Source organism: Apteryx mantelli, chromosome 15 (genome assembly GCF_036417845.1).
Source record: "Apteryx mantelli isolate bAptMan1 chromosome 15, bAptMan1.hap1, whole genome shotgun sequence".
NCBI lineage: Eukaryota > Metazoa > Chordata > Aves > Apterygiformes > Apterygidae > Apteryx > Apteryx mantelli.
This window is the reverse complement of record NC_089992.1, coordinates 22,085,060-22,097,637: the sequence shown is the minus strand read 5'-3', so window position 1 is coordinate 22,097,637 and position 12,578 is coordinate 22,085,060. Positions and strand designations below refer to the sequence as shown.

Below are 12,578 nucleotides of genomic sequence, written 5' to 3'. Positions count from 1 at the left end.
ATAAAATGAAGATGGGAGAAAAAAATCTTGATTTCTCCAATCTGCAATTTTTGCAGTATTTCATAACCTCTTGGAAAGTCAAAGCTTTCCATTTGGATGGGAAAAAAAAATAAACCTTGTGTTTTTCTTTTGATGAGACACATTTCAACACAAATAGATGTGCTGTTGCCCATCAAGCCAACCTGGCATGAGGCCATACCCAGCAAACCCCTATCAGTGGCGAAGGTATGCCTTCATTTTGTTCCTGATCTGCGGTCTGTGAAGCACATTCAGATGCTTTGTGGAGCCATCTCTGTTGCTTTAACTCAGTCAAGGACTCTGAGCTGCCAAAAATCCACTCTCCTTTGTGTGCCTTACAGGGCTGCCTCACGGCCTCATTTTTCGTCGTCATAAATTCAAACCAAAATCAAATAGCTGAAAGGATATTTTGAAAGACGGAAACAGATAATAAAGTGAGTAGTAAGAGGCTTATGAAAATGAGGATAGGAGGCAGACAGAGAAAAATAATTCCAAATACCTAATGCAGAGAGAAGGAGAAAACACAACACACATACAAAACGAGGGTGGTGAGCAGGCAATCAGCTTTGCTATGTGCAGGGTTTCTGTCACTGTTTTCCTACAAAGTATTTCTGAGCCAGTCCATCCCCTCACGCGGGCACCTGTCTCGGCAGAGCTGAACCAATTTCTCCCTCAAGGCGGGTGAGTACGATATCCACGCTGGCCCTGAGGACGTGCCTGCGCTGCCACACACAAGCCACCAAAACCTGCCAGCATATGAACCGAATTATGGAAGGGATACAGGAGCAAGACCTTGCCTCAGACTTTGGGGAGAGTGGCTGGTGGTACAAGCGAATGAACAGGACTGAGACAACACCCAGCAGAAGGCAACTGAGGACCACAGGAGAAGCCGCTGTGAGAGACGCTCCAGCCAGCCAGGAAGCCCAGGCGAGCGCACATGCGCAGCCCTGCTGCTGGCGGCAAAGTTTCAGGCAGTTGCAGGCTGATCCTAAGGAGAAGCTCAGGGAGCTCCAGGGTGCTGATCTCCACTGGAGAAATGAAAGATTTGGGGAGTGAGGGAAAGGGATTTCTTTACTGGGAATTGTCTCCAACCAACAAACATGAACCTTCAGGAATCATGATGTGCAATGAACAAAGCAAAGATGCTGCAAAACTTCTAATTTGTTTAGAGATTTTTGTCCTGGCAGTTTCCATGTACCCCACAATCCATGTTCCCTGCCAAAGGAGGGGAAAAGTAAGAATAGATCATATCTATATGCATAACTGCAACACCCACAAGGCCAGGACATAAAGCACTTGCGAGACCCCTGCCTGTTATCGAGGAATCCTTTCAGAAAGTGCCCACTGGCAGTCAGGCAACACTAGCTATAATACCCCTGTCTCAAGCAGAAATACAAAGGGATATAATATATGTAAAGAACTGTATTTCATTACTAGAACCATGGAAATAAACAGTGGTATAATATGATGAGCATGAATTCAACGCAAGTAATTTATCCGATCATTTGCAGATATCACAGCTCCCAGTTTTTTATTTTTTATTTTTTTAATCTTCACCTAAATTTACCAGAGTGAAGACTAGCTTCTTTTTGGATAATATTTTCTCCCATGGAACTAGAAAATATTTTTTAAATATATAAGTCCAAGATGTCTTCCAACATACAAGGTAGTATAATTTAAGAAACATAAATATATAACACTTTTTTTGTAATGAGTAATACATTATGACCTGGAAAAATAACCTAAACAGATATTTTGGGACATTTCAGATGTAGTCTAAATGTCTCAATATAGATGACTTCTTTTTGGAATAAAGTTGAAAAACTAAAACAAATTATCCCAGTTTGGTCATCTGTTATATCATGACTACAGACTTTTCCAATGCATACAATCATACAAGTATTTGCAAAGAAATTCACCATTTGTTTCATTCTCCTAATAGGCTTCTATCTTTCTATATACTAGTAACACAGGTGAGATGCAACAATCTAGACTATCTAAACAACCTATATAAATTGTGAGAAGAGATAATCCCATTCTTAAAACAGATCTTTCTGTAAAATAAATCTAGGGATTTATTCCCGAAAGAATCTCTTATTCCCAGTGATATAGTAACAAGATTTTTGTGAGAACAAGGGGATGAAACTAGCCCTGTCCTAGTCTGCAGTGACTCAGAGATGATTATCTTTTTTGCAGCGTTTTTATTGTAATTTGTACGACAGTATCTTCCACATTTCCATGCCAATTCTAGGCAACTGACAAAGAGCACTAATATAAACAGAATCTTCTAGTTTGCTGATTAAGAATGGCAACTGTTCATTTTTTTTTCTTTTAAAACACAGTGTGCACTGTGCTGCATTTATTCACAACCAAATCAATGTTAAACAGTCACCAATTTCAGTGGCAGCACAAGAAATACTTTGCATTTCTGTGTGTGGTGAGATCTTTGATTATACATACCTCTGAAAAGAAAACAGACAGGATGACTAGGCTGATCCAGTGAATTATTCCTGCAAACTGTGAAGCACTTGAAACTGCAATTAACACAATACAATGAAGTATCATTATAGTAGTTGAAAGCAACTTATGTTTAATATCATTAGTACTGCTACAACTTACATGTGGGAGAAGCTTTCTTTCTGAAATTTTATGATGGAAGTACCAGAAAGGGGATGGGATGTAATGGGACATGGAGCTCCAGCCCTGTCAGCTGCCCATGCTAACACAGGCCAGCACGTTCACAGCAGTGGTGCAGGGCAGCTTTTACAGATGGGACTGCTGGTGAGCAATGACACACACGTTTCAGGTCTTTGATGCTCTGTCACTGCTCCATGCTCTCACAGCCTGCACTACTTCAGTATGGGATGCGTTACTCAATCCGCTATACCTAAAATTCAGAGTTTGAGTTCTATAAGCAAACAGAAGGCTCCATTATTCCTGCAGATATTCTATTTAGTCTTTGACAATTCACCTTAGAAGGTCAGTAATTGGCTGGATCAGATGTTTAAAAACCAGTGCTCAAATTGGGCTTTAAAATCCATTTCTAGGCATCTACATAAATGACCTAGGTAGACTTTTGTACAGCTGTCCACATGTGGCATGAACTGCCACGACTGCCTCAAGATCCCATTTCTCTCAGAGTCAAGTTTGACTCTAGGAAAACTAGAGTAAGATCAGCAACAGAAAGAACCAATTTCGTTGTTAATAAGATCAAATCTCAAAACATGAATCTGATGGAGTCTGTCAAATATCATCTGAGTTTCTAATTTGTGGGAGAAACATATTTACAAAAATGTGCCTATGTTGTATAGTGTATTTCAGGAAATATATGGCTGTCAAATGGACAACTTTGTCTTTAAGCAAGTTTCTGTAAGAACACTCAAGAAAGTTACAGCAAATAAAAGTGTCAGTTTAAAGCAATCGGTTAAATCAAATAAATGCCTCTGTAAGCAGTGTTTTTCACAAAGACAGTGACCATTAAAATTACTTACATCACTTCATTTCAAACTCCTCTACAGAAAGAAGTCTGTACAGAGTAAATTAAGATATTAATTTATAAACTTCTGGCTATTACACACTAACTTCCTGTATGGGTACTCTTCATGCCCACTGAGAGGTAGTTATTCCACTTTCAAAGTGGAATAAGGGACCTTGAACAAAGGTCCTCTTAGAAACGGACTTACAGGAACAATCAGGAAAATTAATCTGAATTCATTAAAAGTATAATTTTAGACTGTACTAAAGCCTTGCATGGATACTCACCAGTATCAAACTAGGCTTTCATTTGATTCGACTGATGTTGCTTATAAGCAAAACGAACTAAACTCGGTTGAATGAGTATATTGCAAGACTACATGAGAAGCTCTATGATCTGGATTGTCTTTAAGGGCTGAAGATGAATGTATGGTGATCTGCAGGATTCCCTAAGCAAGTTCAAATGAAATTCTGTGATCAGCGCTCCCTTCGTTGCTGACAAAATGAAGCAGAAAACTGAAAGGGTATGCAGTATCTGAACTACCAGCAACTCTTACTCAGAAAGTCACATGCTCTCAAGTTCAGAATATGGAAATGAAGAGAAAAAATTCTCTCTTTACTTCAGGGTATTTGTGAGCCTACCATCCCTACAGCAGCCAGACTAAAATAGCTTGTGCAGTCCTGCCCTTTCAAAGTATTACTGCTTAACTGCAAAGTTGAAGGCAAGCAATGCCTCTGTGTGCCTCAAGACTGTCAGAATGAACTTTAAGCCCCAGGAATAAACATGGCACACACTGAATCAAGCACCTTATTTTAAAATTAAAACTGATTAAAATGGAAAGGGGACGGAAGGAACGGAGGAAGAAATCGGGATACAACAAAACCCATCAGTAGGGGTTGGAAGCTGCTGGAACTGTTGGCAACTGGGGCTCAGTTAGGACTTGACACGAGGGGGTTTGCTGTGTTGCAGCAGAGAAATTAATTACAGGTGAAGTAACAGGCAAAACATGATATATTTAACTTTCACAATACACTGCCTTAATAGGGTGGCAGAGAGAAGAAGAAACGGAAGCCATTTGTAAGTTATCTTTCAAAGAGCTGTCGATTAACATTCAAGACTCCAGCTGCCCCTTAGTGGATGAGAAAGATATAGCAACCACGAATTTGAGAAGAAAATTAATTTCTGATGCTGCACTAACTGTAGCAAAGACTGCTGGATGCACTGCTGGATAGTGTGCAATTAAATTGCTGGTAAAACTGTAAAAATTTGAAACAGTCTTCCAAGCAAGAAGCTTTTGAACAAGAGCTTAATCACTGGTGCTGGACATTTGTCTCTTCCAACAGACTTCTCTTCAAAAATGTAGTTGAAAGGCTAGAAAAAGAGAAGGCTCCTCTTTTCCAAGAGGTGCTCAGCTCTGCTCTGTGGTGGCTGAGATACATCACTGGGATTCGGGTTGAGGCAAAGCACCTAGAGAGTTATGCAGCTGCCACTTTTAGCCAGAACAGCATTCTGTACTTGTTTTAACTTCTTTCCCCCAAAATTGCAGCTAAAAGCCTAAAAGTTCTGTTTTATTTTACCTTTTGCTTGCCTGGTGCTATGAGAACAAAGTGCATGCACGCCCAGGATGCTTGTTAGTCACAAGGAAAATGGTTCAGGATAAAATGCAGGGTACAGCCAACCTCAACCTACTTCCTCCACCTTTCCCTCCCCTTCACCCCTCCTCAAGACGTATACAGAGAAAGGAGGGAGGAAAAACACATCTTGATAAACTTTGAGTGGCCACTACGGGAGATTGTACCACCAGCTCTTGTGTTTGATGGATGGTCTTGACGCTGATTTGCTGGCAGATACAAGCTCTGCTGCCTCTGCAAGGGGCCGGCAGCAGATACACACTGCACGATTTGGGCAAGCCCTGAACCTGTCCTGCTTTGAGGCATCCCTTCACCTCCATTTGCATATTCTTTGCACATCTATGCATGTACTCACACAGGGCCCCAATCCAGCAAGCAGGTGCTCAGGGGTGCGCTGTTCATGTCCACTGTTTCTAGGAAGACCTGATGCCTTTTACACATACACCTGCTTGCAGTCAACTTCAGAGGGAGGGCTACACTGAGATGATTTCCTGACTCGCTTGCTCCCACAATCACTGAAGATAGAGAAGGGAAAGCATGGGCTACATTTCTGAGTACAGAAACCCTCCAACTTCTAATCCAGGTTATGACCATAACTCCCTTTTTTGAAATGAGGGGCATGTGATTTAATATACATCTATTTCTCCATTTGCAAAACACAGATAATCCTTGCATCACAGGGTAATGAGCGATCATTTGGCTAATGAATGCAAAGAGCTTTGAAGATAGGACAAAAAAGCTCTGAATAAGTACTACTGTTATTAGTCTTCCTATTACAGGTCTGCTTTCTGGAGTTTCGAATCCTAGCATAAATATGTTTCAGGCTAAAATATCCTAAAAGGTCTCTGTCCTTCTTATCTGTACAACCTACACGCTTGCAAACGTGGTCTCCATCACCGACACTGACCATTCTGAACATGGGAGAAATGCACAGTGCAACCAAGGATTTTGCTAAAAGTATGAGAGGAAAATGATGTTCTCAAAATGTCACAGCCATAGAAGACTGGCTTTTCATGAAACAGTTTTGCACACAGAACTCAAAACCCATTAAAAACCCTAATTAAAAAAAAAAAAACCCGGAGACTTCCTAAGTAATTACAGCCTATAATGCGGATTAGCAGTTGTTATTATGAACAAAATTGGCAGTGGTGTGCCGTAACATATCCTAATGCATTGCTTGATTTCATATAGAATAAGGAATCATTATAAACTATAATTACATTTTTGAAAAACATAATTACACCCTAATGGCTTTTTAAAAGCTTAAGGTAAGTGATGTACATTCCTCATATGACACAACTGAACTACTTATGCCAGCCCCACCAAGATAGTCTATACCTGATTTAAAACAAAACACAAGGAATTTAACAACAGGGGATAAGAATGAGAAGTGTGGAGGGTTCATGCATCAGTTACAACACAAAGTAGCAACACAGAACTGAACGGGTCCTTCCCTCTCAGGTGCTGAGAAGATCCATACAGGGCAGGGGCAGCCTCTGATCAGTGAAATCTCCTGGCCTGACCGAACACCTCTAGCTCATGCACCTGGTGGAAGGTGGGAAGTTTTTACGAATACCACATACACCAGATACACAGAGGAGAAATGGTCCCTAACATACAGGCTTCTTCAGAAGACTCTTCAGAAAATAAATGGTAAGCAGGCATGTGATTCCAGAGGAGCGTCTCCAAAACTGCATTAAAAGTCTAAGAAATAGCCTTTAAACTCTTTGGCTCTGCAAGAAGTGACAACTTTATGCATAAACAGAAAGATGTAGCTCCTCAGTAAATATACTTGAAAGATTATTCCTCACCCAATTTTTAAGGACTTAGACCCACAACTAGTATTCCTGACTTTTGAAAACTGCATTTTTGTCCAAATTCTGAGTTTCTTAGTCCAGAATGGTAAATTACCAGAGACTGCAGAAAATAAGTACAAGAGTACAATACACGATTACAAGAGTAATGGAGTAGACACACTGCTCAGAGCAGCACGTCAGACAAAAGTGTAAGAGGACTGGGGCAAGCATCAGCAATGGTGTGGGGAAGCAGCTTAATCAGTGATTTTGTCTTATAGGATTTATAAAATGGTTGTAATTACCAACACTATACCTTTAAAGTAATCTTATTACATTATAATACTTAAATCTTTACAGTGAAATCTAACTCCACTAATATCAGTAGCCAAATCAAGAGATAGGACTTCAACAGAATAAAAGATTCACTTGCTCAGTTTGAAAGTTGCCACAGGAGATAGCAGGCCGTGACTCGTTCAGGCTACATATTCTTGCATTTATGGGGTTGTCTGAACACCATTATTGCCCTTTCAAAACATTTGAGATTGTAGGGAGGTGCTAAACGTTGCTCTTCATTTATCAGAGGAAAAAAAGTAGTTGGTATTTGTGTTCATGTAAGATTGGCATCGTATAAAGCAAAAAACGGAATGGAGGAAAAGAGCAGTAGGAAAAAAAAAGGTGTATTAGGAAGCAAAACAACAGCATTGAAAATTGCATTGTGGAACCTGTGTAGAGTGAATTCAGATAGAGCAAAACTCTATTTCAGCCATTACTTGACGCACAGTACATTAGCAAAGTAGAATGAAAATCTGTATCGTTTCAGTGCATTACAAGATAGAAAAACATAATTTCAATTCTTACCAATCTCAGTTGAAGTAAATTAACAATAGAGATAGCACCAAGTGCACTAGCAAGTTCTTCACTTGCATCTATCCGCATGCATGTGACAAGTGTCAGGGAAATTAACTGTGCACAAAGGATCTTTTTCCCTGTGTATACAGAGAGTAGCTGTCCTAAAGGACAGACTTTTTCAGGTACTAATGGCAGAAACCTACATGTACGCTCTGCTTACAACTTCTGAAAATGTCCTATACTGAATATGGTCAGCAAAAAATGGGCAGGGACTGACTTCACTATACCAGGGTTCCACAAAAACACAGTTCTTTCCTAGCTTAGTAATCATTTAAATGATAGGAAAAAAATCCCCAGCAACCTCCCCTCTTCAAAAACCTCCCAGCAAGTTAAACCTATATTTCATCAAAAATTAAAAAAAAAAAAAAATCCTCCTACTCACACTGGAGAAGCTTTATATCTATTAGGAGTTCCAGAGTCAGAAGAATCACCACCAATACTACACAGGCTACCAGGAAACTGTTGAGACTTGCACTGAGCAAAAATACCTGCCACACAGCTGCTCGTCTCCCACAGCACGGTTTTAGCCAGTTAGATCTAAGGAAATAAAATTAAGAGGGAAAAAGAAGAAGAAGAAGAAGAAGTGAAAAAGGAAAAGCGCTAAAGAGCAGTGGACTCAAAATGACAAGCTCTGCTGTTATGGATATAATCATCAATAATGTACAAAGACTTTGCAAAACCCACTTTTATTGGTTTCTTTACTAAGGTTGGACACTTCTCCAAATCACTATAGCATTAAATCCTAGTTACATCTGTCAGCTATGCTGACTGATTTAATAAGCATGCTTAATTGCGACTGGAACAGGGGCGAAATTCCACCCTGGGGATCTTGCTCAAGTTTCTCTCCTCTAATGAGGTTCTCAAACTCTCCAGAGGTTACCAGTGCCCGAGTGTCTTCCAAAGCATGGAGTAACGCAGCCCTAATCTCTCATGCATACCTCCTTTCCTACTTTCTCCTTGCCTCACAATCTTTCACATATATTTATTCTGACATATATGCTGCAACCATTTATCTGTGGATACCCAGGCATAGAGGGACTCTGCTATTAGGTTAGAACATAATGATGATTTTGAAGAGTCCTTCTGGTATGGAGTTTTATGGTCTTCCACCTTTACCCTTTTCTAGTATGAGACAGATTGGACAAGAGCTGCCGAATTCTATCAGCAGCTTTTAGTCTATGACATCATGGAAAAGACCCATAGGAGTTTGGAAGATATTGGAGAACAAGGTCAGTGGCTCCACGGCTGTGCCTGTACTAGCGAAAACACACGGCCTGGCGAAGTCTCCAGAAACTGGCCATCTCATCCATTTTGTCTAACTCCCACCAGTCTGGTTTTGACTCAGGCAGGTACTTTCCCAGGGTTGGGGGTAGCATGGTTTGTGAGACAATACATGTGAGGGACTGCTCCCAACAGTTTGGATGGGGTCACTGCATTTTGGAGGAAAAGGAAGGTTTAGGCATGGTGAAGTGAGCTGCGCTGTACGGAGCCTTTGGCTGTTTTAGTAGTATAGATACGATCTGTGAGTTCAAAGATTCAAATGAACTGTGAGAAGAATTAAAAGAGCCATAGCTATTATTTCAACAACATGTTATAACAACTGCTGAAACTCTGGTCCACAGCAACTTCATATTTTCCAGTGGGTGTTCTCATGAGTGATGAAATTCAAGAAACAGCTTGGATCTGCAGCAAAAATTGCTATAATCAATTTTAGTATCAGCTAACAACCTCTTTCCAATCAACAGTGCAGCTCATTCACTGTAACTCCCAACTTCCTATCAACAGCTTTGAACTGCTGCAGAAATTTCTGTCTCACCCTTGGTTCATACTCCCCTTGGTAACTGGCAGTATACCACCATGCAGGCTGTCAAGAGTTCAGTAATCAGCAGCTTCAAGGAAAGCCTGTACTTGGGTTTCAAAAGAAAACCTGCATGTTCCAGGGACAGAAGCTGCAACAATTCCTGCTAAGTACAGCTACCAGCACCAGAAGGCAGCTGGTGAATCAGGAAATGCTGTGCTACTGCAGATACAGGTTTTCAAATGGGTTTTCCAAAATTTCAAGTTTGTCTTTTGAAAATATTTGTTAGCAGTAATAGCAGCATGGAGCTCAGAAGCATAAAGCCCATCCTGATACTTAGTCTATATTTTGTTTTTCTCCTAAAATCCTCCTATAGTTTCACTTTATGATACAGTATTTACTGTATCATCTCCCATCATGTTTTATAATGTTCCTATATTGACCCATCTCTGAAAATGTTGATGCTTACCTGACACTTTGTATTCTCAAAGCACTGTAAAGAGCTGACATGATTTATTAACTTAGGTTTAAGAAGATGAGCTACACCTCTGCATGTCGCTGTAACCACACTGTCTGAACTAAAATGTCAATGCACAGAAATCAATGGTATACAAGAAGATGAGACGATACTGATCAATTCCAAATAAACAGCTCTAAAGTCAGCTCATGTTAAAATCAAGCACTTGGAAAAACATCACAAAACATCCCCTGAAATACCCACACTCAAAAATGAGGGGGAAATTGATGCTAAGCAGTGTTCAGAGACTCGGTAGGGTCAAGCAGCTTCTCAGAATTGAGAGCATCTGTTAAACACTTGTGCTCAGAGCTGCCTGATTACCTGATCCTGAAAGACCTTCTCAATTGACACTTTGAACTTCAAAGAAAATTTGGCAATTGTTACTATCTGGAATTGTCCTTAGCTCAACTGTATTAAGGTTCTAGCCTAAAATACAAAAGCACTCAAGGCTGCTGTTTTCTCAAAAACTGCCTGAAAAAGTTTACAAGAGAAAACAACTCTAATGAATTCAAAAATACAGGATTTACTGTATTTTAAATAGCTATTTTTAAAACATCAGCAAAAAAGGCATTAGGCTAGGCCTTTTTGCAAGTTTTCTGTTTTAGTGGATTTTATTTTACTCTGTCTCAGAACAGGATAACCTGTCTTCACTACAGCTGTTATTTTGGTCTTTTGTGTGTGTGTGTGTGGGGGGGGAGATTTTTCTAAAAATGACACTAAGGAACGGCCCTGTTTATTTAGAAAAGTGTTGGGTTCTATTCTCTTCTTACGTTTATCTACCCTTTCCCAAAAGGCCTGTTTTGCCAGCATTTTAAGTATTGCAGGGTAGTTTTTCCTCTTTGCTATTCTCAGAACGATCAGTAGAGGGCCTACGTACATTCCTTTAAAAGCTCTATATAGCCGAGATTTTAAAATATACTAAACACATACCAGTAAGAATAAACCAACTGCGATACTCAGTAGACATTACATACAGCCAGGATAATCTTTATTAAATCTAATCGTTACCTCTAGAACTGCTAAGGAATGTGGAGTTATGCTTCAGTCTTTGCAGTGGCAATATTTCACTGATTCCAAAAAGCTTCTGAATTAAAGTAACAGCTTATAATTGGAAAAGCAGTGAACCTCGGAGCATCTGCATGTTTACACTTACATATCACTAATAAAATATATAAATTGATTTCCAAACTGCAAAAGTGTTTAAAAATTAAGCACTGGAGAAACACCTCCAGTTTTGTATCTTAATTTATTACACCAAGGTGCACTTGTTTAACACTTGTCCTGTGAAGGGGCAGTAATTAGCATCTTCACATCGCTGCCAGGCAGACCTCTTTGCAGACATCGTCCAAGACCTCTTCCAAGTCTTCAGAATCCACTGACACTAAGGATCAGCACACTGTGCCCTAAAAATGGGGCACTGAATGGTTGCTTTCCTGGGTGCTATTTGGCTGGTTCATTCCCTGCTACTTCTACAGCATTATGAGTAGTACATATATAGCAAAGTCCTGTTCTTGCCTTGCTTTTTTTGCCTCTTGCCTCTTGCGAAGGGTGGACTTAAATAATAAAAGGAATTGTAATTTAACTAGAAATATATTTTAGTTAAAATTGACATAACATTGACATGCAAACCACACTGGCTTCTAATATATGAATCTCATCTCCTTTAAGACTATTACCTATCTTAGTAGAGTATCTCCTTTTCCTGATGTATTAGGGCTCATCCATTTAATAGGTGAGAAATCCGGTATTTGAGAAAAGCAAATCCCTACCGGAATTAGCGTAGGTTTAAATTTACTTTTCCAAATCCTAGCCACTTCCTCTGCAATACTGCAAACACAAAGTTTAAAGCTCAGACTACAAACTCAGTCATACGAATCTTTCAGAAAAAGAAAAGTTAACTTTTACAGCTCATAAATACATCTAGAGATTACATACTAACCAGACGCAAGTAAAATATGCTTTTTTCCCTACTCTAAAATAAAAAAGTGTTCCATTTTATTCAGAGAACAAATAAAGCTTCTTCTGGTGTTTTGACATGTGTCATCCATTATATAGGATACAAGTCAAATACAACTTGGGACAACTTTCCTGTACAACTTGGGACAGATTCTTTAGGTACCTCAGTTACTCCATCTATACTATAGGAATATTATTTACCCTTCTTACAATGCCTGGGTGAGGTAAATGCACTGGAATTGGGATTTTTTGCTTGATGATGATATAGGACTGCAAAGTTTTATTATGAGATACTAAAATATATTCAGTGGAATTTTACCAGGAATAATTCTTTTTAAAGATACTTTCACACATGGCTTTCTGGAAAGCCAATCTGCCATCATGACTGCTAGCTTTATTAATAAACAGCTTGGAAAAGAACATAAGGCAAAACTGGGAACGGTTTAACATATTTCTTTGGTAAGGAACCACTACAAAC

At 39.5% G+C, this 12,578-nt stretch overlaps 1 protein-coding gene across 1 annotated transcript in view; it reads right to left on the bottom strand.

Moving 5' to 3' along the window:
• The window catches only part of TMEM266 (transmembrane protein 266), a 62,213-nt gene that overhangs the window by 36,704 nt on the left and 12,931 nt on the right, over window positions 1–12,578 (bottom strand). The window contains exons 5-6 of the mRNA XM_013957007.2: window positions 8,212–8,366; window positions 2,479–2,552 (exon numbers count right to left, since the gene is read on the bottom strand). Of these exons, the coding sequence (XP_013812461.2) occupies window positions 2,479–2,552; window positions 8,212–8,366 (229 nt within the window). The remainder of the gene's footprint in view (window positions 1–2,478; window positions 2,553–8,211; window positions 8,367–12,578) is intronic.